Raw genomic sequence first — 24,833 nt, 5'->3', positions numbered from 1 at the left:
CTAGATTTAATGACTACTTGCGACGCGAGGCCTATAAAAGCAGTCTTGTGGTAAATGTTACTTTGCTTTCCTGGTCTAATTGTGTTTATAAATTGAATTACGCGCGTTCCCAGAGTTAACATGTTAAAACTCCCTGCCCCCTAGTCAGGGTCTATATTTAACAGACCTAGTGGCCATACAAGGTCGTGGCTTGACGCTACAATCTGCAGAGTGGCAGCATTATTTTTGTTCAGTGAAGTCCCGTCCTGTCGGCTGCCCCATACCCGCCGCTGTGCCTGGATTTTCACTGGCTTCTCGTTTTTTGGAGTTTGCCCCTTCTTCTTTTTGCAAAAGCAACTTTGACTTGGTAAGTGAATTTGGTTTTCTAATTGTCCATAGGCCTGGCCCAAATATAGGAAGTAGGCTAATGTGTTAAAGTCATCCAATCGTCTGTAACAACTTAATCTAAATTTATGAATTAGTTATCACCACAACAGACAAAAATAGTTGGTCATATGATTGTATGGTGTCTGACATTATACTTGAAATACTAGGAACGTTTTTGTAGGACTTTTTTTATTTTTGCTTTTTTGATATTAAGTCGATTTTAATTTGAACAAGAATGTGTCTGCTGCTATTTTTGGAACTGTAAACAAAGAGACATAGACAAATGTCTTGGATAGCTTATGTGTGTTGGCCCATACAGTGTTTCTGAAAAATAATAGTGGATTTAACTATCTCAAAAAAAAAAAAAAAAAAAAAAAAACTTGTTCATACAAAGTATGTAGCTATTTAGGTGTACATCTTTTGGTTGGGACAGTACCCTTAAAGGAACATCAATATACCTTTTTACCACTAAAGATGCAGAGTAGTACCTTAAGGGTATTACTAAACTAAGGTACAAAGATCTCCCTTTAAGGTTACTGCCCCATGCAGTGACAAGCTGCTATACCCTCTAAGGCTTTTTTTGTCTGACAGTGATTGATGAGTAAAATTGTGTTTGGAGTCAGGTGTTTTTTTTTTTTTTTGTGCATTTGAATTAACATTCATTGGGAATTGTACTTGAGACTGCAAGCAGAGAGCGAAAGGGTCCTTGGGCCGATCTAAAAAGCACCTCAGGATGTCAAAATCCTTAAAACTACAAAAGGAACAGCAGCAACGGGACCTTGAGACACGCTATGAGAGCAGCTACCACCAAGGCTCCCTATCATCTGTTAACCGCCAGTCTTATGCTGCATATGTGAGCAGCAGCAGCAGCAGCCATGGGTAAGAGGACATAGGGGACATTCTCCCTGTGCTCATGCTGCCCTGAAGAATGGCCCCTGTACAGCAACTCCCTCACAAGCACTGCTTTTTAGCTCCCAGTGCTTTTATAACACATTCCATGCTGCTTACTTGAAAATGTGTGCATCATATGAAGTGCCTACATCATAACCCTTTCATTATAACCTTACAATGTTTGTTTGCTTTGAAACAAACCAGCAACATACCTCTAAAAATCTGTCGTTCTTGTGTTGGAAATTACATGCAGCTATATAGATTTTCCCTACACTCTCAGCTCATTTTGTTTACACTATAAATAGTTTGTAATAATGTGATTTTATCTCTTCGCTAGTCGGTTTGGTTCACAGCTTATCACTTTTTTTTTTTTTTAATCCTCATGGAGAACATGCATGGAAACAAATACTTGAAAAAAAAAATTATAATCCAGCTGAGTGTGCTGTGGCTGTTGTGCTTTCTTGATGCTCATAGTCATTGGAACTATATTTATAAATGTATAGCTCAGAATCTTTTGTTATAGAGGAACATATGTGCTGTTGAGGATTCCATGATGCCACTACCCTGTGGCTGGAAGAATTTGAGCCTCTGTGGGAGTGAGCCAAAGTTATTAATGGTCTTAGAGATTATTTATGGTCACTGAAACTTGAAATCACAGCAGTTGAGCTGGGCTGTAACTGTACATGAACTGTATATAACTTTGCTGCTTGAGGTGGCTTAATGGGATAATTCATGCAAAAAGGAAAATTCTGTCATTTACTCACCCTTGTTTCGTTACAAGCCTGTATGATTTTTCTTTTTTTTGTGGCATAAAAGAAGACATTTTGAGTTTGGTTCCCAACCATCTTTAAAATGTTTTCTTTTGTGTTTCACAGAAGAAAGTAAGTTATACAGGATTTTAATGATAATGCAAAATGATGAAACCATTTTTTTTTTAAGCTATTTGTTTAAAGGGTTAGTTCACCCAAAAATGAAAATTCTATCATTATAACTCCCCTTCATGTTGTTACTAAGACCTTAGTTCATCTTTGGAACACCAAATTAATTTTTGATGAAATCCGGGAGCTTTTTAACTCTATCTATACAGCAACTCAACTTAAACTTTCAAGGCCCACAAAGTAAGGACATTGTTAAAATAGTCAGAACACTTTAGAATGCCGGCTGTGTCAGCAGCCCCACATGCATGCCTGTTCAAGGCGGACATGGAAAATAAAAAATAAAAAATTTTCTTTGCACACACAAAATATTCTCGTAGCTTCATAAAATTCAGCTTGAACCAATGATGACATATTAACTACTTTAACGACGTAAGAAAGCTCTTGGATTTCCACTGAAATGTTTTCATTTGTGTTCTGAAGATGAATGAAGGTCTTATGGGTCTGGAACAACATGAGGGTGAGGAATTAATGACAGATTTTTTTTAAAGTAGAACAGTATTTGAGCTCTCAGAAGAATCAGAAAAAAAGTCAAATTATTTGCCATTCATGACAGTTTATTAGTGTTTCAAATAGTTGTTATTTATGCAGAAATTGCCACATGCATGCTTTGAATATAGCAAACCAAACACTTAAATGGTCCATTTAAATTTTTATAGTTGTAAAATAGGTTCCTGACAGCAATTTTTAATGCTTCTGAAAGTATTTAAATATTTCTGGCATTAATTATTATAATCTGTTATAGCCTGTAGTTGTTCAAGAGAACAAATTGCAAAATTTACACTTTGTATTATTGTATTTCTTATGAAACAATTCACAGATGGCTTGGAAGCTGCTGTAATCCTAAAATATTTTGTAACAGTGTCAGAGATAAAAGGATCAGCCTCTCAAACAGCAGACAGAGCTCTATGTTTTATCTATAAATCATTCCAAAGCCCATAATGCCGGTGGCGGTTGTGAGTGACTGTCAGGATCGTATGCATACTAAATGGTTTATCTCTGGCATTTCAAGTAATGTTTGTTTCCAGCTGGTCATGATCTTTCTTGATCGCAATTAGCTAAATGTGCATTAAAAGAAAAAAAATATGTAATACTATTAGTTGAATATTTTTTGGTGTGCTAATGAGGAACATTGTAACAAGGATGATGTGCGCGCTCACAGTAATAATATCCTGGAGTAGTGGATATTGATTTAATTGCTTTTTCTAAAGTGCTGCTTATTTGAGGCTTTTTCATTTATTTTTTTTAATAAATGCTTAATATAGTGGATGCCTCTGCTAATATTACTTTCCACTAACACACTAAGACTGACTTTCAAGTGACTCCGTTACATCCTATTCCATTAACCCCACTGAAATCTAGAACCTTTTGTTCCATTAGCATTAGGAGGATTTATGGGAAAAAATAATAATAAATGCAACTGACATTTTATGATGGAATAAAGTATTTTCAGTCATGTACAAAATCTTTGATGCATTTTGCCTAATCCAGCTTTGTGTTTGTTGGTGTTGTCGATGTTCACTGTCGTTTAGACACAAGATCTCAAAGAAGGAGAAGAAACTGAGCACTCTCTCTAAGAAAGAAAAGCGCTCGTACCTGGCTGTGGACAAAGAAGAAGAGGTCATAGGATACGTTGTGCCAGTCTTCAGAAGCAGGTGATTGCATGGTTTGCAAGTTTTTTGTAAAACTGTACGTCTGGGCTAACATGGATCTCATATGTCAAACAGTATTAGTCAATATTGGGTCAGGCTGTTCATTTACTTTAATTAATCTTTTCCATTAGTCATTTGGCTACCCAGGATCTGATGGAGACTCAGGAGGAGGTGAAGGAGGAGGGTGTGGGGTATGTCGTCATGAGGAACCTGTTCTCCAGGGAGACCGACTTCAAGATGAGAACTGTGAAGAAGTCCAGAGAGACCAGTTTGAGAGAGTCTGCTGAACGCCTGGCTCTGAGCAGGAAGGTTTGACCTAAAATGACAAGATGCTTATATAAAACATTGTGTCTTTTTAACTGTTAAAAGACTTTTTGTATCCTAAAACTGTATCTTGAGGCTTACTGTAGAAGTTAGTCAGACTAACTATTCCAGCAGTGTCCGTATTTGTATGATTATTTTATCTTGGGGTCCTAATTTATGTTGTTTTTTTTTAAACAAGATGCATGAGAAAGAAGAATTCCAAAAGAAGATGAATCCGGACAGTTTGACTCACCCCCCGGAGTTCGTCGTGAAACCACGAGGCCAGACTGTGTGGGAGGGGAAGAGTGTGACCCTGCACTGCACGGTGGCTGGATGGCCCAAACCCCGCGTGGCCTGGTCAGAAACACTCCAATTCCAGCAGAACTGGATAGAAATAACCATTAAACCCATTAACTATATTCTGTTTCCCTAACTTTTCAGGTACAAAAACAATGTTTTGATTGATGCTAAGTCTCACCCTGAGAAATACGTCACAGAAAGCCAATACAACATGCATTCTCTGGAAATCAAGAAGTAAAAAACATTTTTATTTGTTTAATCATTTTTGCGCAAGTGATTCTTTATTATATTGCACTTAATGCATGGGATGATTTCATTTCATAGTAATATCAGACGCATGAAAAAGATCAACATTAATGGCATAACTGTTATTTTTGATTCTCTTAGAATTATATATTATATTATATTGAAATGATATTTAAATAATTCTTGTTGGTTGCAGTTGTAGTTTTAGCGACACTGCTGAGTACCGAATCTCTGCACTTAACGTGAAGGGAGAAAGTTCTGCGTTTGCCCCTGTCATTATTAAAAGTGAGTATTTCACTTATTTCAATGGATTTTTGAATAATGTTTTACATGTGCTCAAAATCAAACTGTGTATTGATGATGGCTCAGATCTGGCCTTCAGAAATAAAAAGCAAATCATGAAGATTGGATTGAACACATTTTATTAACCTGAATACTATATATTTTTAGTTAATGAAGTCATCTGCAGCACAGGCACAAGTTGTACTCGTATTCCTCTGAATGTAGACCCTGTGCTTATGCTTGAGTGTAAGTCACTCTGCTCTGGTTTTCAGCTGCTGTCCTCTTGACGTTCTATTTTAAGGCTCTTACAGCACTTCAGTTTGCCCTGTGTTATTCTAGAGCATCTTTCCACTGGCTAATGCTATGTCTTGACTGGGTCTTTATTATTTAATGTTGTTTGCTGTATCAATCACATACATCAAGGTCAACCAGAATATTTCAAGAGAAGCCGTTGGTTCTGTTGGCATTGCACCATGCAGTTATATAGTTTCATTATACATTTTTCACTCAAAGTGCACTAAAGAATTACTTTGCATTTTCACTCTGAAGGATTCAAAGAAGGTGAAGAAGTGACTGAAAGGCCCCGTAAGTTTTCTATACCATATAATTTTCTTTTATGATAAAATCTGCACTCCTATAAACTGTTTATATAAGTACAAATGAAATGTTTTGGTCTTTAGATTCTACACCTCATTTATAATCATTTGAATGTGTGTAATATAAATAATTTGACCTTTAAGTTGTTTCTATTCATATTTGCTCAGATGGTTTCAGCCCTGAATATGGTGTGACCTTCAACACTACCATCATTGACAAGTTTGACGTTTCTTTTGGCCGTGAGGGAGAGACCATGAGTTTGGGCTGTACAGTCATTGTCTACCCCACTGTGAAGCGCTACCAGCCAGAGATAGTGTGGTACAGAAATGGTATGTATGAATGCTAAGTGCATTTTAAAATGTTACTTGCAATTAGAAGTCACCATCTCCTAACCATTGTCCTCCTATGTGCTCTTAATATGCAGGAGCTATTAATTAAAGCACAGTTTACAGTCTATAATGATCCCTTTTTTTATCAGGTGTCGCCTTGTCACCTTCTAAGTGGGTGCAAATGCACTGGAGTGGTGAGCGAGCCACTTTAACTCTTGTGCATCTGAACAAAGAAGATGAGGGTCTCTACACTCTGCGTGTCAACACCAAGTCAGGCTTCGACACCCACTCTGCCTATGTGTTTGTCAGAGGTGAGACCTGTCTGTATGCTTCTACTGAGTACTTATAATTCGAAGGAAAATGTCATATTGTCCTTGCACAAGCTGTGTGTGCTGTATCTTTAAGAGTTACCACATGTATTAGGTTTCTCTCTGGGAATGCTGCTTCTATCTTTGGTTGACGGCACTAAAGACAGCAAGCGTGAAGTACAAGTTACACTACCATTTAAAAGTTTGGGGTCAGGAACTTTTTTTGAAAGAAATTAATACATTTATTCAGCAGGGTTGCATCAGATTGATCAAAAGTGACATTAAAGACAATTTAAAAGATTTCTATTTCAAATAATTGCTGTTTTTGTGCTTTATATATGGAAAAAGTATCCTGGTTTCCACAAAAACAATATTAAGATGAAATCAAATCAGCATTATTATAATGATTACTGAAGGACCATGTGACACTAAAAGACTGAAGTAGTGAGTGCTGAAAATTCAGCTTTGCTATCACAGGAATATAAAAAAAGGAAGTAATATATAATTGTATTTAATAATATTTCATAATATTATTGTTTTATTGTATTTTTCATCAAATAAATGCAATAAATTAGCATAATTTTTAGCAACTTTTTTTTCAAACAGTACAAATTGTACTGACCCCAAAAGTCTACAATTTCATTGTCTACATTTTAATAAGATGTTAATATTTCAGAGTTTTATTTATTTATACAGTGCAAAGCTACCTGGGAAAACTGCTTTAAACGCAAAGGATGATATTAATAGAAGTTCATTGATAAATAAAATCTATTTATGACATTATTTTTGACAGCATCCTAATTTTACAGCTTTTATACACAAGTACCTGAAACTTTTAACAGTACTGTAGCTTTGCATGGAGGTTCCTTGAAACATCTTGGAGACGTTGCCACGGTTCTTCTGGATTTAGTCTAAGTTTATTGAAATCAACTTTGATTCATTTTATTAGATTTTTGGCTTGTTGTAGGAATCGTGAATGGTACAAAATAAATGGTTTTAGAAAGTATTTCTTTTTGACATCATCTTATAAACCCTTGAGGCTTACATGATGAGTTCGTTAAAACACTTTCTATGTTAAGAGAGCTGAAATTAGCTAGCTGCGTTCCCAGAGCGGAGACGTTGTCGTGTATCTTACTTTGCCATAATTAGATGTGACAGCAGGGTGCAAATCGAGCTGATTTGTGTGTATCAGATGCTGATGTGGAGGAGGAGGGGGTTCCTGTAGCTCCTCTTGATGTGCGTTGTCATGATGCTAATAAAGACTATGTGGTTGTTACCTGGAAGCAGCCAGCAGTGGAGGGCAGCAGTTCCATCATTGGCTACTTCATTGACAGGTGAGTCATATGCCATCAGCAATGAGACCATAGAGCTCGCATCAGTGCTCATCGTTTAAATATTTCTGTACAGGTTGGAGGTGGGCACTCATCATTGGACCCAGTGTAATGACACTCCAGTGAAGTATGCCCGTTTTCCTGTCACTGGGCTTAATGAGGGCCGCTCCTACACCTTTAGGGTCCGAGCCCTCAACAACTCTGGTGTGAGCCGCCCGTCCCGGGCATCTGACCCTGTAGTTGCCATGGATCCATCGGACCGTGCCCGCCTTAGAGGTGAAGGATATATGAGTAAAGACTAAAGAACAAAGAATTCAAACTGAAGAACAAGGCCAATCAGTTTTGCAGATTTTAATCATTTAGCAGGCTCTTTTAAACAAAGCGACTTACAAATGAGAACAATAGAAGCAATCAGATCAACGAGACAGAGAACAGTATACAAGTGCCATGACAAGTCTCAGTTAGTCTAGCACAGTACACAACTTTAATAGAAGTAGAATAGAATAGAATAGGCAAGTTCTAGTATTTTAAGAATAAGTATGTGTTTTGTTTTGTTTCACAGCTGGTCCCTCGGCTCCATGGACTGGAATGATCAAATTCACTGAGGAAGACCCCACAGGTAAAATAATACACTAACTTGATAATAGTTTTTCATAATTTTGTCTACACTACTGTTCAAAAGTTTGGGATTTGTAAGATATTTTTGTTTATTAATTATGTTTTTAGAAGAAGTCTCTTATGCTCTACAAGGCTGCATTAATACATTAAAACAGTAAATTTTTTAATTATAATTAATATTTTTTAAATAACTGTTTTCCATTTGTGAATATATTTTAAAATGCAATTCATTCCTGTGATGACAAAGCTGAATTTTCAGCATCATTAATCCAGTGTTCAGTGTCATAAAAAAATTATAAAATGCTGATTTGGTGCTCAAGAAACATTTCTTGTTGTTATCACAGTTGTAAGGTTTAATATTTCTGTCAAAACTACATTTTCTTCAGAATTCTTAAAAACAGGATTTTTTGATCAAAGAACAATTCATATTATTTATTTTAAATGGAAATCTTTTGTAACACTTTTAATATCTTTACATGACTTCACTTTTGACCAATTTAATCCTTGAATAAAAGTAAAAAAAAAAAATATATATATATATATATATATAAAAAATATATATATATATATATATATTTTATATTTTTTTCTACTTACTGACCTCAAACTTTTGAACAGTGTTAGGAATTAATTAAATAAAATAAATTACAGAAAATTCCTCAAGTAAATCTAGGCATTGCAGCATTACAATGGACGTTATAAATATGGATATTCATATATAGATTTTCTTGCATTTGACAGTTTTATTCAATCATTAACTAAAGATTGACTTGAAGTTAAGTGACAAATGACAGCAAAGACAATGGAAATGTAAAAAGAGCGGGGAAATAATGTGTGGTGGTCACTGTCTCTTCCAGTGGGGGTGGTTCCTGGTCCATCTACTGACCTGGCTGTCACTGAGGCGACTAAGAGTTACGTGGTACTGAGCTGGAAGCCACCCATCCAGAGAGGACATGAGGGTGTCATGTATTATGTGGAGAAGGTGAGGCAGAATGTGCAATATAAAGTATTTGATTTTTACCTTGAAATGAGCCTTGAACTATCAAATGTGTTCCCAGTGCTTGGTGGGTACAGATACATGGCAGAGGGTGAACACCGGGATGCCAGTGAAGTCCCCTCGCTTTGCCCTGTTCGACCTTGCTGAGGGCAAATCCTACAGCTTCCGTGTCCGTAGCTGCAACTCTGCTGGAGTTGGAGAGCCATCGGAAGAAACTGGGGCGACTACTGTGGGAGACAGATTGGGTGAGTATTAGCACTTGACACAAAAAAGAAAACGAGTTTGTGACACGTGTTCTGAATTGCATGATAGAGCGAATGTTTCAAGACTGCTGTGACAAGTGCCTCAAAGGGGTTCTAATCCTACGTGGCATGAATTTGGGATGAGACCGGCAGTATCAGTTCAGAAAAGTACCCTTCAAAAGTCGGGGTCAGTAATATATTATTAATGCTTTCATTCCAGCACGGTCACATTAAATTGATCAAAAGTGTCAGTAGAGACATTTATCACATTACAAAATATTTTTCTATTACTCCCAAACTTTCTATTCAAAGTATCCTGAAAAAATGTATCATCGTTTCCACAAAAATATGAAGGAGCACAACTGTATTTAACATTGATAATAATAATGAATGTTATTTGAGCACCAAATCAGCATATTAGAAGAATTTCTGAAGGACCATGTGACGCTGAAGACTAAGTAAAAAATCGAGCAACTTTAAAAAATGTAAATCTTACTGACCCCAGACTTTTGAGTGCTAGTGTATGTCTAGAGAACGGTTTTGTTTCATAATTACAAAAAAGTTTTTCATGATAGGCATGATCTTGTAAATGTGAGTATGGCTTGACTGGAAATCTATGAACCCCATTCTTTCTCTTTTATCTTTTATATGTTTTTGTTTTTAGACCTGCCCTCTGTCCCAGGGCCTGTTATTCCCATCAGAAACACTGAAACGTCTGTAGTTGTGTGCTGGGGGGCATCTAAGGAGGTTAAGAATCTGGTGGGCTATTACATCGAGGTCAGCGTCAGTGGCAGTGGTGTTTGGGTTCCCTGCAACAACAAGCCAGTCAAAGGCACTAGGTATGTCAATCAGGTGACCCGAGACAGAAAACTGCTATAAATGTGCATTGTTATTAAAACTACAGATATTTTTCTAATGAATTACAAAAAAGCAGTTTCTATAGATATTTATAGCAAGCATAACTTGTGTTCTGGTGTGCAGGTTTGTGTGCCATGGGCTGAACACTATGGACAAATGCGTGTTTAGGGTGAAGGCTGTGAACGCTGCAGGATACAGTGGAAGCAGCGCCGAATCTGAGGCCTGCATTGTACAAGCAAGCATTGGTGAGTATTGACTACAGCAGAAGTTTTGAAACTTTTCATGCCAAGGAACACATATAGAGACTGAAGAGGTATAACAAACAAGTAGCGTGGCCTTTAATTTACATGCATAAAAAAAGTTAAATTACCCGTATTTTCCGGACTATAAGTCGCACTTTTTTTCATAGTTTGCCTGGTCCTGCGACTTATAGTCAGGTGCGACTTATTTATCAAAATTAGTTTGACATGAACCGAGAGAAATGAACCAAGAGGAAACATAACCGTCTACAGCTCTAGCATCTCTGACAGCATAGAGCGCCCTCTGGCGGCTGTAGACGGTAATGTTTTCTCTTTGTTCTTGGTTCTTAATGAATGCGACTTATATGTTTTTTTATATGACTTATACTCAGGTGCGACTTATAGTCCGAAAAATACGGTAGTCATTATATTCTCTTTTTTTATCTGAGAGGCACAATGAAATATTTTTCTGAACTGTCGCTTTTGTTCAAATGAAAAGGGTAGTTCACCCAAAAATGAAAATTCTGTCAACATTTACTCACTGTCTACTTGTTCCAAACCTGTACTAGTTTAAAAAGAAGATATTTTGAAGAATGTTGGTGAAAAAACAATTGACTGTAGCCATTGACTTCCATAGTACTTTTATCCATTTCATTTGAACTGTTGGGTTGCCAACATTCTTCAAAGTAACGTTTGTGTTCCGCAGAAGACAGAAACTCATACCGGTTTGGTACAACTTGAGGGTGAGCAAATGATGAGAGAAGTGTTGTTGTTTTTTTGGTCAACTTTCCCTTTAATTTGAACCAGATGTGTAAGGGATCCACTGTGTAGATTATGTTGTCTATTGTAGCTTAGGTAACGAAACCATTAAAAAAAAGCATTTCATATCTTTGATTCATTCTTTCCCTAATGTATGCCAGCACTTAGAACCATACTGTCCTTGACTTGCTACAAAACCGTCCTCCGTATTCCTCTATATGTTCATTACCATCTCACGTAGCTTTCAGTGCCATTTGAATAGTCACCATTATACTGTATATAATGGATGTGCTATATAAACTCTGCATACCACCAAGCTAAAAATACCTGAAAAAGCCTGCATGCTGCATGAACATATTTTTAAAGCGAGTCCTGCCTCTGCATGCCCTGCTCTGCTATCAGAACTCCTTTAATTCCCTTAGAAACACACAGTCATTACCTGAGTGTATCCTGCGTGACACAAACATCCAGGTACTAAGATTAACAAAGCAGCCATGTGAAAGAGACAATAGGGGTATCTCGTTAACTATTCCAGACAGCTACAAGCACGTTGACTGAAAATCAGACAGTGTGCCTCTGTGTTGTCACGCAGGTGTGTCTGTGCTGTGTGTGTGTTTGCTGAATAACTGCAGGGTGTGTAATGCAAACCTATGCATGAGCCGGAAGGGTGGTAGAACAAGCTGAGCAAAGGTCATCCTTCATCCTGAGCACAGTGAGTATAGACCTGTTCAAACTGTGACAAAGCATCATTATGCTGTGTATCATTGTGTTTCATTATGCGTCATTGACAGGTGGATGAATCTTGGTCACAATGTTACATAATTGTAATTTTCTGCTCTAAAGGACAAAAGGGATTTTTATTTGAACAAATATTATCAGTAGTTTATAGAATACAGCTACAAATTTCATATTATTCAAACACATACCTAGAAATAATAGATCGAGAAATAAATATATATATATACAGTGTGTGTGTGTGTGTGTGTGTGTGTGTGTGTGTGTGTGTGTGTATATATAATATAATATATATATTAGTGGTGGGCATAGATAAAAAAATTTAATCTAGGTAAATCTCACTGTAATCTTGGAATTAATCTAGATTAAAATGGCTCATTTGAATTCTGCCAAAGGCATTCAGAATATGTATGCTACCTAAATAAAATAATGACTAAAATTAACGCTAAGTCTTTGAGAACGGGTTTCTCAAGACAGGTGGTGTATTAGACTAGGGGCTCATCTCCTGTTTCCAAAATGCATCACAAACTGCTTGAGAAAGCTGTAAACTAATTCCACATTTCACAAGGTGCAAACAACCTTACGCGTGTTTCACACATAATCCGTCTGCAGTGCATATGCGTTTCTTATTTTTTTACGTACCCATGTTAACGGATTCCAGTTTTCACGCGGTTGCGGTCCGTCAGTGTGTTCCAGGAGTGGTTCATCTGCAGCAGTGCAGCGATCATTTACGTACCGAGTAGTGGACTGCAAATGTGTCCTGTGTGAAAGCACAAGGAGTATGAGTCTGGGCTGCTTCAGCACCACATACGGACTGCACACGGACTGCATTCGCACTGCAGGCGGAGTATGTGTGAAATACAGGAGTGCCTCTAGTAGAGGTTTCCATTGGGAAGCTTCTTTAGGAAAAAAATATAAAATTCCCTGAAGCAAATTCGGCGGCATCTACAGCTGCATCCATGTTAGCACGTCACGTTTGATGTGGTAATTTCACAGTAGGCATATACAAAGGTTAAAAGACTCATTCTCGCCCCCTACAGATTCGGCTAGGTATACATTCGCGCGAAAATATCAAGGTGAACATTATCATATCTCGCATAGACCCAGCTCCCAACTTTTAGAATAGATTATAGATATTTTTTTTTTGCCGATAAGAGTTTCATGTTAACGCAGCACGTTAACGCCGATAACGGCCCACCACTAATACTACTATACTATATATATATATATATATATAATACGTTTATGTATGTGTGTGTGTGTGTGTGTGTGTGTGTGTATTATGTAGCATTATTTTATATATGTATATTTATTATATGTATTTCAATAATGAAAAAGCAAAAAAATTACATATATTCAATAGCAAATAATATTTTCGTATTTGTAAAAACAAATCTTGATCTTCTTGAATGTCACAAAATCAAGAAAACAAAATCTTCATCTTTTCTAATAGTCTTCATTTTAATAATGCAAAATACAATTTCTATTTTCTGCTATATCTGTGGTTAAATTTTAACTAGACATCATATAACAGGATTTGTTATAGAACAAGTGCTGCATGCTTACTGACTGTTTGTATGCAGAGTCTGAACAGCATGAAAATATTCTAAAATTTGTATTTTATTATTATTAAGTTGTTGTTATTATTATTTATTATTACAAACACATTACATCTAAATTTCAGGTCATCACACTTTGATATGCTGATGTCCCACTATGAAGATACACAACAGATCTTGTGCTCCTTCACCGTTTACCATACCGTTTGGGTAACATGTAAAACAGCCCATGTTTGAAAGTTTTGTTGGGCTAAACTAAGTCTTGTCTTTCTGCAGCCGTCCCAAGCCCTCCCACCGGTGTGACCCTGCAGGAGAGGCTCCGTGACTACATGGTGCTGGGCTGGCAAGCTCCTGCTAAGACTGGTGGAGCAGACATCAGAGGTTACTACCTGGACTACAGAACAGTGAAAGATGGAATCACAAGCAAGTGGCATGAAATTAACCTCCAGGCAGTCACTGGCACATCTTATAAAGTAGGTCATAATATCACAGTGCTGGATATATGACAATTTGTGGATTTATTTAGTTTAACAAAATGAAAAGCTTTCATAAAGTTAAGAATTCTGATCACATTCACAATGCTCATGGTGCTGAAAACTGATCTGAATAACTATTGTCCCTATTCCTGTCTCATTGACTTAGGTGACAGACCTGAAGGAAAATGTATTCTACCAGTTCCAGGTGCGTGCAGTCAATCGGGCTGGTATCAGTGAATCCTCCATACCCACTGTCCCCTTGGAGTGCAAGGAATGGACTGTGGCTGTTCCAGGTAAACCAGTCAGCATTTATGTCAGGCAACGAGATTTTTAGAGACTTACATCCTTGTTTAAATCCGTATATATGAGATATTATAATGGGGAGTAGAAAGACCACTCAGGAAAATGATCAAGGAGAAGAAATCATAATGCTCAATATGATATATGAGCTACATGAGTGTAAATTGCCTTTTTGAATTTGTTTACTCTATAACAGTGGCTGCTAACTTTTTTTGACTATAAGACCACTTTTAATCCACAGCAGAATTGAAAGCCCGAATACTTTTCCAGCTGTTCATTATTTAATAAATTAGGATTAAGAAACAAACAAGGAATAATGATTTATATATATATATATATATATATATATATATATATATATATACTTGAAAAAATATGTTTATTAATTAATCACATTCATTTATTTCTTTATTTGTGCTTATTTCTTTATTATTACTTGTTTTTTCTTATTTAAAAAATAAATAAAATCTTTTTAAATTCTTAAGATTGAAAGAGGCTATACTGCCTATTGACTATTTAAGGTGCTGATTTGCTACTCAAGGGACTTGGATTCAATTGAGTTATCAATAATCACAGTTTGTTTTGTCCATTTTTACCTACGGTGATGCATCACAGGTATTTCTCTGTGTGCATTTTTAAAAAAATTTTTTTACAAATTCAGGCCCTCCTCATGGCCTCCGTGTCCAGGAGGTGCGTAAAGACTCTATGGTACTTCTGTGGGAACCACCCACATTCAATGGCCGCAGTGCTGTGACTGGATATTATGTGGACTATAAGGAAGAGAATGGCAAATGGAGATGTGTCCAAGAGAGATCCACAAAAAATACTTACATGAAGGTAATAAATTTGTTTAGCCATTTATTTTTCACAGTATGTATCTGTACAAGTTCTGTTTTTAGAACGGAGACAGAACTGTTCCCATGGCTTAATTGCAAACCAATTTCCTAGAACTGGCTTCGGTTTTTAATGATGTTTTTTGTTTCTTTATTTGTTTGTGTTGAGTCATTTAGTTGAGAGAATGAACAAAATTTCAGCGTATTATTTTCTTTGTTTGATTAAGGTAACTGGTCTCCAAGAGGGTGTTTCCTACATGCTGCGCGTCCATGCTAAGAATCTGGCAGGTGTTGGTGGACCCTCAAAGGCAACGGATGCAATTTTGGCTGAGACTCGCCCTGGTGAGATTTTATTCTAGGACATGTATAGAGAGCTGTGTGGTAGAGGAAAACATCTGTCACTCTCCACCTGCACTTCTAATTTGCTTACACCTGTTGGGTTCTCCTCAGGAACCAATGAGATTGTGGTGGATGTGGACGACGATGGTGTGATCTCTCTCATCTTTGAGTGCTCCGATCTTAAAGCGAACTCTCAGTTTGTGTGGTCTAAAAACTATGAGGCCTTCACTGACACTTCTCGTCTCACCATTCAGACTGCTGGGGGCAGGTAAGTTGACTTCTGAAATAATACAGTTATGAAGAGTTTCACTAACATTCATGTTTTGCTGAGATTGACTGTTTTTATGTTTGAATACCCAATAACCTATATGTAAAGAAATACCTAGGTCTGCAAGTGATTTGTTTGTATAACTGTTGACAGATCCATTAATTTCCCTTTATTTAGGTCCAGAGCTATCTTTAATGACCCATCGTTGGAAGACTTGGGCACTTACTCTTGTTTTGTGACTAACACTGATGGTGTCTCTGCCAGCTACACGCTCACTGAAGAAGGTGAGTCACTTTCCTTTAATCTGTGGTGATATTCCATCCCATTACATTTCTTTGAGTGACGCTCATGCTTAAGAAAGGAAAACATGAAGATCACTTCTTCTTAATGTCAAACTGAGAGCAAGCAGCTGCCGATTCCTTTTCCATAAACAACAAACAAATGATTCCACAAAACCAATAAATCATGTCAATAATAGTTTACATCTCGAAAGCTTAGTTGATTACATGCAATGTTGTTTACATTTTGTAGGACTTAAGCGCTTGTTGGACATCAGCCATGACCACCAGTTCCCCAGTAAGTGGTTTATCTAGACTTTTATATAGTATAGTAAATGTGCAAACTTTAATATGCATTTACCAGTCAGTAGGTTGTTATATGTTAATTGTGAGCAATTTTCTGCAGTAATTCCCTTCAAAAGTGAAATGGCCATTGAGCTGCAGGAGAAGGGCCGTGTGCGTCTCTGGGCCGAAGTTGGCAAGTTCACTTCTAACTGCCAAGTGGAGTATGTGTTCAATGACAATATCATCCATGAAGGAAAGGTAAGTCATATCAGAACATTTCAGCTCCAGTGGACTTCACAAACTTAGATTAATTATCATGTAAACTTGGACAGCATACATTATTATGTTTTTTTTTGGTCAAACTCAGAAGTACACGATGAACTTTAACAAAACCACCGGCATTATTGAGATGTTCATGGACTTACTGGAGGTTACTGATGAAGGAACCTTCACATTCAACCTTGTTGATGGCAAAGCAACTGGTCGTACCAGCTTAGTGCTTATTGGAGAAGGTGAGCTCATATCTTAATTAATTTTTTTTGTCCCTTTAGTATTCCTACAGCTTAATGATACACACTGTGCGTGTGTGTGAGTGTAAGTGTATATATATATATATATATATATATATATATATAAAAGAGGTGTCCATAAGTATGAAAACATTTGTTAAAATGCTTCTAATTTTTTTTTTAAATAAAAGAAAAACATTATTTTTCTGTCAATCTGTCATTTTTCAGTCAGATCATTTTGAGTAAATTATTATTATTATTACTATTACTATTAAAAGCATAAGAATTTGTGTAAATTATTAGTGACATAGAAACAGAGTTTCAACGTATATCTCATTTCTTTTACATCATAACTTTTGTTTGCTATTAAATTAATTTTAAATTAGATTTTAAATCCAAGATTTGGAGTCCACCATATATTATTAGTGCATCCCACTAGTACAGCAGCATAACAGAGTTTTCTATCAGAATGTCCTTTAGAGGGCAGAAGAGTACCGTTTATAACTCCAAATCCAAATGAACTAGACATGTGGGGTGACAAGAAATGTGTTTTGTGATCTAGCTCTGGGGAATGCTTATGAATGGACGCTAAACAGGATTCAAAACTTAAAATAAGCTGTATTCAGCACGCTTTTTAATCACTTCCTTCTATTTTTAATAATGTTGTTTTGCAGAGTTTGCTGAGCTTCAAAAGAAATCTGAGTTTGAGAGAGCAGAGTGGGTCAGAAGGCAAGGTACGCTGTCTTTACACTGTATTGTTTGTGCTAAATCACACTTTAGTTGCTGATTGTCTAAAAATATTCTCCCACACACAGGTCCTCACTTTGTGGAGTATCTCAGTTTCGAGGTCACTCCAGAATGTGATGTGCATCTGAAATGCAAAGTAAGGCTCTAGGAATCAAAGATGGGAACATGAAACCATCTGTCAATGCCTCTGGTTGAAAAGATACTTGCTAAAATCCCTTTTTCCATCTTTCTTTCTGCATTAGGTTGGAAACATCAAACCTGCCACTGAGATTGCCTGGTTTAAGGATGGAATTGAGATTGAAGAGGATGATGAGGATGCTAAGAAGATCAAAAAATCTGATGAAGTGTTGATCTTTGACATTGGCAAGGTCAGACTTGGTTGGGCAGTGATAAGGCTGTGTTCGAGCTGGGATTCCATCATCTGTATGATTATTATAATGAATGCATTTTTGCTGAATGCAGTATTTTACATATGCTACAGGCTTTGCTATGCAAAAAGCCACTCTCCTCTCTGACACACGGACCCATAAATGATGAGATATTTGCGTAGTACTGAAGAATATGTTTCTTTTAGTATTTAAGGAGATGTTATTTATTATTAATTTTTTATTATTATATCTCAAAAGCCTCCCTGAAAAGTAACCATATTTAAAATCAGCATGAAATGAAAATGTACTTTCTTAATACATTCTTCTGGTCTTATTGTGAATGATTCATCCATATATTTCAATGAAAAATGATCTGCGTAATCTTTTTTCCACATTTAATAACTCGTTCTTCCTCCAAACATCACCTGCGTTGGGAAAAAAAGCTACCTAGGCTTAAGCTTGTTTTAGGCTACTTTTTTGTAGTGCAACATTTAAAAAATGTTGGCAATAGTTTAATATAATGAAGAATACAGCATTATACATTAAAAATAAGTAAAACAGCCCTTGAAGGAATGTGTAGTTGCATATGCACCTGTGTTGGATTTTATCAATTTTATCATGACCTGTAATTTGAACGGACAGGATGCAAAACCTATTCAATTATTTATTACATTTATCAACATTTATGTCCATATAGAATTCAGTCAGATTTGGATGGCAGCTTTATGAAGTAATGCAAACTATCATATTATGTGCAATCTGACCTCCATTTTGTAATATTAATGGGTTATAAATATTGAAAGCCATCTAAGTTTGTCTGAATTCTACTACCAATAAGGTGCCAGTCCAGTTGGACTGAGAGAGAGGTGGATTTAACGCATGCTGCAGAAAAGGGGCAAACTCTCTTGCCACTCCAGTAGGGGGCGCTGGCATTAACTGCAATGTTTGTTTGATTCACAGCTTGTTATTAAGAGCGAAAAGGCACAACAGAAACAGAAACCCACAACCGAAGAAAATCCAAGCAAGCCAAAAGTCTGGAGCTTTGATTTATAAGTTGCCATCAGTGTCGAAATGTTGTTTTTTGTGATGGTGCTGTCTTTTCCTCTCTTAGTCTGTTGGCCTGCAGCATCCTCCGCAGGAGAAAAGCTTGGCTTTTCGGTCTTTCCTGTTTCGTTTATTTAAATGTTGTTCAAAAAAATGTTTTAACTTCTGATTCGTATTGATAAAACTAGTGTCCAGTGTCAATGCCTCACTGTTCCCACAATTGCCCAACAGATTTCAAAGAAAGATGCAGGAGTATATGAGGTTAAACTGAAAGATGAAAGAGGAAAGGACAAAACTTTGCTGAACCTGACAGATGCAGGTAGGAGCCACATTGTCAAGGGGCCTGATCAAAATTCTGAATTTCAGGATAGGCATATTTTCATTTGAGATGGAATTTGCATCTCACATGATGTTGAATTGGAATTTGAATTGGAATGACAGCTTGTGGAATTGACTGATTTGCAATTCAAAGAAATTCAGCAAAGGCATGCAACAGAATTGCATTAGTCCAGCACAGAAACCTTTAAGTGTTTTGCTTGTTTTGCTCTATATGGAGTCTTATTTAAAGAACTTATTTATAAGACTTATTATCTTATATTTAATATTTAATTATAGAAATTTGTAACACACACATACATATTTAATATGAAATGTAGGCTTCATGTTGAAAAATCACTTTTATTCTTGGAATTTTTATGTCATTTTAAATTCTGATTTAAAAACAACTCCCCTATCAGTAAATGCATATTTAATTGTTTTGACTTTTTCCGATCCATAAGCTATTTGAATGTGATTTATAATCTATTTTTTCAGGTTATCAAGCAGTGATGAATGAAGTATTTAGAGTTATTGGTGAGTGTCATACTGTCAGTCCTTCACCACTCAGTGTTATTGAATGTACAGTAATATGATGCTCCATTAGGAATGTGCTCTCATGCACACAAATCTGTCATGTGATTTTCATGCAGTTCTTTCTCTGTTCTTGTAGCCAATTCTTCAACCGAGCTCAAGGTTATGAGCACAGAACACGGAATCATTCTCTACTCATTCGTTGTGCACTATATTGAAGATCTCCGTGTTGGCTGGCTTCACAAGTAGGCATTCTGGCGCCCTTCTCTATCTATCAGTGTGTGTGTGGGCTGTTTTAATGTGACTTCAGTGTCACATTAGCCACATTGAAACAGTTTCAAACTGAATTTCTTCCCAAAACTATTCCAATCCAAAGCTCACTGTACTGTATCATCATGGCCAATGACCTTGTGTGTTGCCCCTTTGTTTCTAACTGGTTCCAGAGAATCAAAGGTCTCCCATTCAGACAGAGTGCAGTGTGGAGTCACCGGAGAACAGCTGTGGCTCAAAATTAACGAGCCCACCGAGAAAGATAAGGGCAAATATGCCATCGATATCTTCGATGGCAAAGGCAGCTTCAAGAGAGTTCTTGACCTGTCCGGACAAGGTAAGATCTCAGGTGTTCCAACCCACTATATATATATATATATATATATATATATATACTAACTATAACTGCATAGAAAAATATAAAAGGTAATACCAGGTATTTATATTTTAATTATTTATCCCCCATCATTCCATTTATATAGTATGGGAGGAAGCATTTGAAGAATTCAAGAGGCTGAAGTAAGTTTACACTAATGAAAAACATCATATCTTATTAATGTGACAATGATTTGTTAATTTTCTACTTTTCTCTGGTCAAGACCTCCTTGTCAGAATAATCCTAAAATAGACCACCCATGAGCACGTCACAGTAGGCTTGCAGTGAAGCATTTCCTGATATTGAAAAGTTTGAGAAGCATGTATCACCTTTGGAGTCACTATTTAAAGACCTAAATAACAGAGTGTTTATCTGTCTTTCCTTCCTCAGGGCGGCAGCCATAGCAGAGAGAAGTAAGTGATTGTCTTTGCTGTTATTATTGTGCTCTGACAGTGTGTACATATTCGCATTGTCATGGCGTAAAAAAAATCCAATTTGAATGTTTCAGTTGCAGAATTATTATTCTGTGTTCAGAAGATGAAATTAAAATGCCTGAACAAACATTTCAGACTCATTTCTTTAGAGAGAACAGATATTGATTTGGTTCATCGCATATTAAAACTTCTTGAAGCTGCAGCTTATTAAATGGTTTGTGTATCTGTAGATCGTGCTCGTGTGGTGGGTGGCCTGCCCGATGTAGTCACCATTCAGGAGGGCAAGGTAATACAATCGAGCGTATATGTGCCTCATATTTCGTAAAGAGTATATTGATAATGTGATCTGACATTTTATCCCTCTTCATCCATTTAAGTCTCTCAACCTCACCGGCAACGTCTGGGGTGATCCAGTTCCCGAGGTCAGCTGGGTGAAGAATGATAAACCGCTGCTGCCTGACGATCACTACACGCTGAAGTTTGAGCACGGCAAGTTTGCCAGCATCACCATCGCTGCTGTTGCAACCATCGACTCGGGCAAATACGCCCTGCTGGTGAAGAACAAGTATGGCACTGAGGCGGCAGAGTTTACCATCAGTGTCTACATCCCAGAGGATGAAGCAGAGAAGAAGGAGTAAAGACACGCACAGAGGGAGAGAGGGGGTTAACATTTGACCAGTGTACCATCCAAAGCATTTGAATTCAAAGCATGCCCACCCACAGTGCAATATTGTGTGGTTTCCCCTTAAATAAACATTTAAATAAACAGAATTTTCCCAATGTGAGCGATATTAGCTTCTAGGCTTTTCACACGATACTTAACCCAGGGTTTAAAGTCATAGATCATCCAAAAATTCAAGTTCTGTCTTGATTTAAACACCTTCAAGGTGTTTGAAGAAAACATTCAGAAGAATGTTGGTAACCAGTTGATGGTAGCCATTGACTTCCATAGTATTTTTTATTTTTTTACTGTCAACTCCAGTAGCCAGCGTTGACTGTTTGGTTTCAAACAGTGTGCGTGCCATGAGGAGGCCTGGCCCAGCCACTTTGGTCTTTGTGCCTCCCTCTAAGAATGCAAATGCCCCCCACCCCATAGTTTGTATGGACTGGTGCCGAACCTGGTTATCAACATTCTTCAAAAAAAAAATTTTTCTTGGCTCACACTCATTCAACTATAGAACAACTTGAGAATTAGTACATGAGGACAGAATTGTAATTTTGAGGTGAAATATCCATTTAACATCTTTTTAATTCTGAGTTAAGAATATAATGCATTAAGCAGTGTTTCACATTTGTGACCCTGGACCATGAAATCAGTCATAAGGGTCAATTCTTTGAAAAATAATAAAATTAAGCTTTCCATTGATGTATGGTTTGTTAGGATACGACAATATTTGGCCCAGATACAACTATTTGAAATTCTGGAATCTGAGGGTGCAAAAACAAATCTAAAATACTGAGTAAATTGCCCTAGCAATGACTAATAAAAGTTACATTTGAATATATTTACACAATTTTTAATGGAACATGATCCTTTCTTAATATCTCATGTTTTTGGGCATAAAAGAAATAATAATTTTGACCCATCCAATGTGTTTTTGGCTATTGCTACAAATATATCCGTGCTACGTTAGAATGGCTTTGTGGTCCAGGGTCACTTTTGTCATTTTGAATTTGGGGAGAGAAGTTATGAAGCCCTACTGCCGTTCTGTGAAATGCTAATCCAGGCTAATTTATGAACTGTCTGGAAAAGTAAACATGTCGAAGGTGTTAACCTTAAAATTGTGGTAGCATGGGGATTTCTAATGTTATAAGTCTCATAAAATATGGTAATTTATTAAAAAAGTTTGAAAAGCCCATTTAGCAACGGAAGATATGCATCTCATTGCTTTATGTAACTGCAGTGTACCTGCAGTTAATAATGACACTTGGGTATAACAATATTAACATGTTTTGAATTAAAAAGCTTTGGGTCTTGCTTTATTTGTAAGCATAAACTGGAACATTAGAATGTATCTCAACTGTTGTCTCATTTTAATTTGAATTGGTGTAGTTTCCAGTGTCAATCTACTGCTTTGTGAAAAGAAATCTAGTTTAACAGTATAGACAACAGTATGTTAAAGGTTACTTAACCAATACTGTAATTTGGTAAATCCTTCCTCGGAAAAACAAATATATTTATGGATGATCTCATCTGTAGTTTTATGATTTATTGTTGTATGTCTGTCGAATCTTGCATTTTGTGTCTTTATATGTAAACTTATAAACATAGTAAAGTCAGTTGGCACTGTTGCAAGGCAATTTAATCTGAGAAGGTTCTTGAGATAACATAGGATCAGTTATTGTTAAGACTTTGTTGTTTTGTGCGCTTATCAGCTGACACAGATCTTAATCAGAAAACCAATAGTTAGTGCTATGCAATAAATTGAACCCGTTTCAAGGCAGAAAATGTGTTTCACTTGAAACCCTGCCAAACCTGGAGTGTAAGGACCTGCACTCTGAACATTCATCAAGTGTACGAGTAAAAACACATGTCAATCAAGATTAGAAAATGAAACCGGTTATTTACTGACAAGTACCCGAGCAAAATCACAAACAAACTTCTGAAAGGAAGTGGTTGTGGTGGTTATCTCGCGAATTCTAAACTGCGCTCGGGGGAATTCTGCTGTGGCGGTCACGTGAGAGGCCTCTGGGTAAAGTGCCTCACAGTCGCGTCGCGTCACGGCCAACCGCCGCTGTGCGCGCGTGTGTGAGCCGCTGCCTGACCGGTTCGCGGTGGACGAACCGTACAAGTGACCCTCCGAAAAACTGCCCACTGTTATGATACACGAGACGACCAGGAGGGCTCCGGTCTGCGCTGAGAGGTGTAATCATTCATTGCCGTCAGCGGGGTTTGTTCAGAAATGAATGAATAACGTCGGCGAGAGAGAGCGAGAGCAGCGGACAAGCAGACGGCGACACAACGTCCAATTTCTCAACAACAACAGCAGCTGAAAGGTAAACATTACACGAGACCATTTCTGAGTAACCATTTTGGCCAAACGTACCACATAAACGTATACAATACCTATTTTAATGACAAAAACATACATTTGATAGAATAGGGATGTAAATGTCAGTTTAGCTGGTTGGCTAGTCGAGCTAACGTTACCCAGAGTGGTAATGCTCTGACAGGAACGTTCCCTGCAACCCAACATGTCGTCTAAACCAAAAAAAAAAAAAACGTCATTATTTTAATTTTTATATATTTTTAATAATTTATAGCTGGCTAATGCTACATTTTGTCTGAATATTTCTTTGAATGTTGAGTTGCTGTTGTATCCAAAACACTACAGTTTCACTAAACAGCAGCATTATGACATTGCACTGGCCAACATGAGTTTTGCACACTGACCATTAGTAACTTATATGAATGGTTGCTGTTTGAAAAGGAACTTTTTATTTTATTCAAATACAGTTATTTTCGACTCCTTAATAAGAAGAATGACAACAGTCATCACTTCCTTTCCTGACAAATAAACAGTTTTGCTGTAATATCTGCTACAAACAATGAGAACTGTTAAGCAATAGCAGACTTGGACTGTACAGTGTTAGTGAACATTAGTGTTGATAAAGACAGCTGTACTCAAACTTGTCCTAAACTTCTATTAAAACTCGTCTCAACTGTGAGCAAAAGCACTCTTGATTTTAACTACGTCAATAAATGCAAGTCACCATTTTAACTTTTAAAATGTATAGGCATGAGTTATGTAACACGACCGTAGGAAATATCTTAGCATGGCACTGCTGTTATCATATATGCTTTATGTCTCTCCTGATTGTCAATTGTCATGTTGTTTACTACTCAATATGAAATAACTGAAAATGAAACCTCAAGGGTGTCTAAAGATTTGAGTACCTGAATTGTGTT

The 24,833-nt window shown here is 36.9% G+C and overlaps 1 protein-coding gene across 2 annotated transcripts; it reads left to right on the top strand.

Annotated features, from left to right (window-relative positions):
- Nucleotides 1-186: 186 nt before the first annotated feature.
- On the top strand, nt 187-23,215 carry LOC113045517 (M-protein, striated muscle-like). Of its 2 annotated transcripts, none has more exons than XM_026205925.1 (37): nt 187-346; nt 1,047-1,245; nt 3,725-3,847; nt 3,976-4,153; nt 4,347-4,504; nt 4,589-4,681; nt 4,890-4,978; nt 5,525-5,560; nt 5,740-5,901; nt 6,051-6,212; nt 7,402-7,543; nt 7,617-7,816; nt 8,103-8,159; nt 9,016-9,140; nt 9,217-9,400; nt 10,062-10,236; nt 10,379-10,500; nt 13,824-14,020; nt 14,190-14,316; nt 14,985-15,160; nt 15,384-15,498; nt 15,607-15,763; nt 15,941-16,047; nt 16,295-16,339; nt 16,448-16,584; nt 16,694-16,838; nt 17,510-17,569; nt 17,651-17,718; nt 17,825-17,950; nt 19,226-19,313; nt 19,808-19,846; nt 19,983-20,088; nt 20,287-20,450; nt 20,596-20,632; nt 20,880-20,902; nt 21,154-21,209; nt 21,301-23,215. In XM_026205925.1, exons 2-37 carry the CDS (start codon nt 1,100-1,102, stop codon nt 21,559-21,561), a joined length of 4,386 nt encoding a protein of 1,461 aa, XP_026061710.1. In that variant the 5' UTR covers nt 187-346; nt 1,047-1,099; the 3' UTR covers nt 21,562-23,215. The 2 variants fall into 2 exon arrangements, with proteins under 2 accessions (XP_026061710.1, XP_026061711.1); XM_026205926.1 differs by having other exon boundaries at nt 204-346; nt 1,058-1,245.
- Nucleotides 23,216-24,833: the final 1,618 nt, after the last annotated feature.

The sequence above is a fragment of the Carassius auratus genome, chromosome 27, assembly GCF_003368295.1.
Source record: "Carassius auratus strain Wakin chromosome 27, ASM336829v1, whole genome shotgun sequence".
NCBI lineage: Eukaryota > Metazoa > Chordata > Actinopteri > Cypriniformes > Cyprinidae > Carassius > Carassius auratus.
The sequence above is the reverse complement of the archived record's forward strand: the minus strand, read 5'-3'. Positions and strand labels throughout refer to the sequence as shown.

Coding starts and splice junctions, on each gene's coding strand:
- LOC113045517 (XM_026205925.1), top strand. CDS start 1,100: ATGTCAAAATCCTTAAAACTACAAAAGGAACAGCAGCAACGGGACCTT. Junction 10,237..10,378: donor AAGCCAGTCAAAGGCACTAG/GTATGTCAATCA, acceptor TCTGGTGTGCAG/GTTTGTGTGCCATGGGCTGA. Junction 20,089..20,286: donor CGTGTTGGCTGGCTTCACAA/GTAGGCATTCTG, acceptor AACTGGTTCCAG/AGAATCAAAGGTCTCCCATT.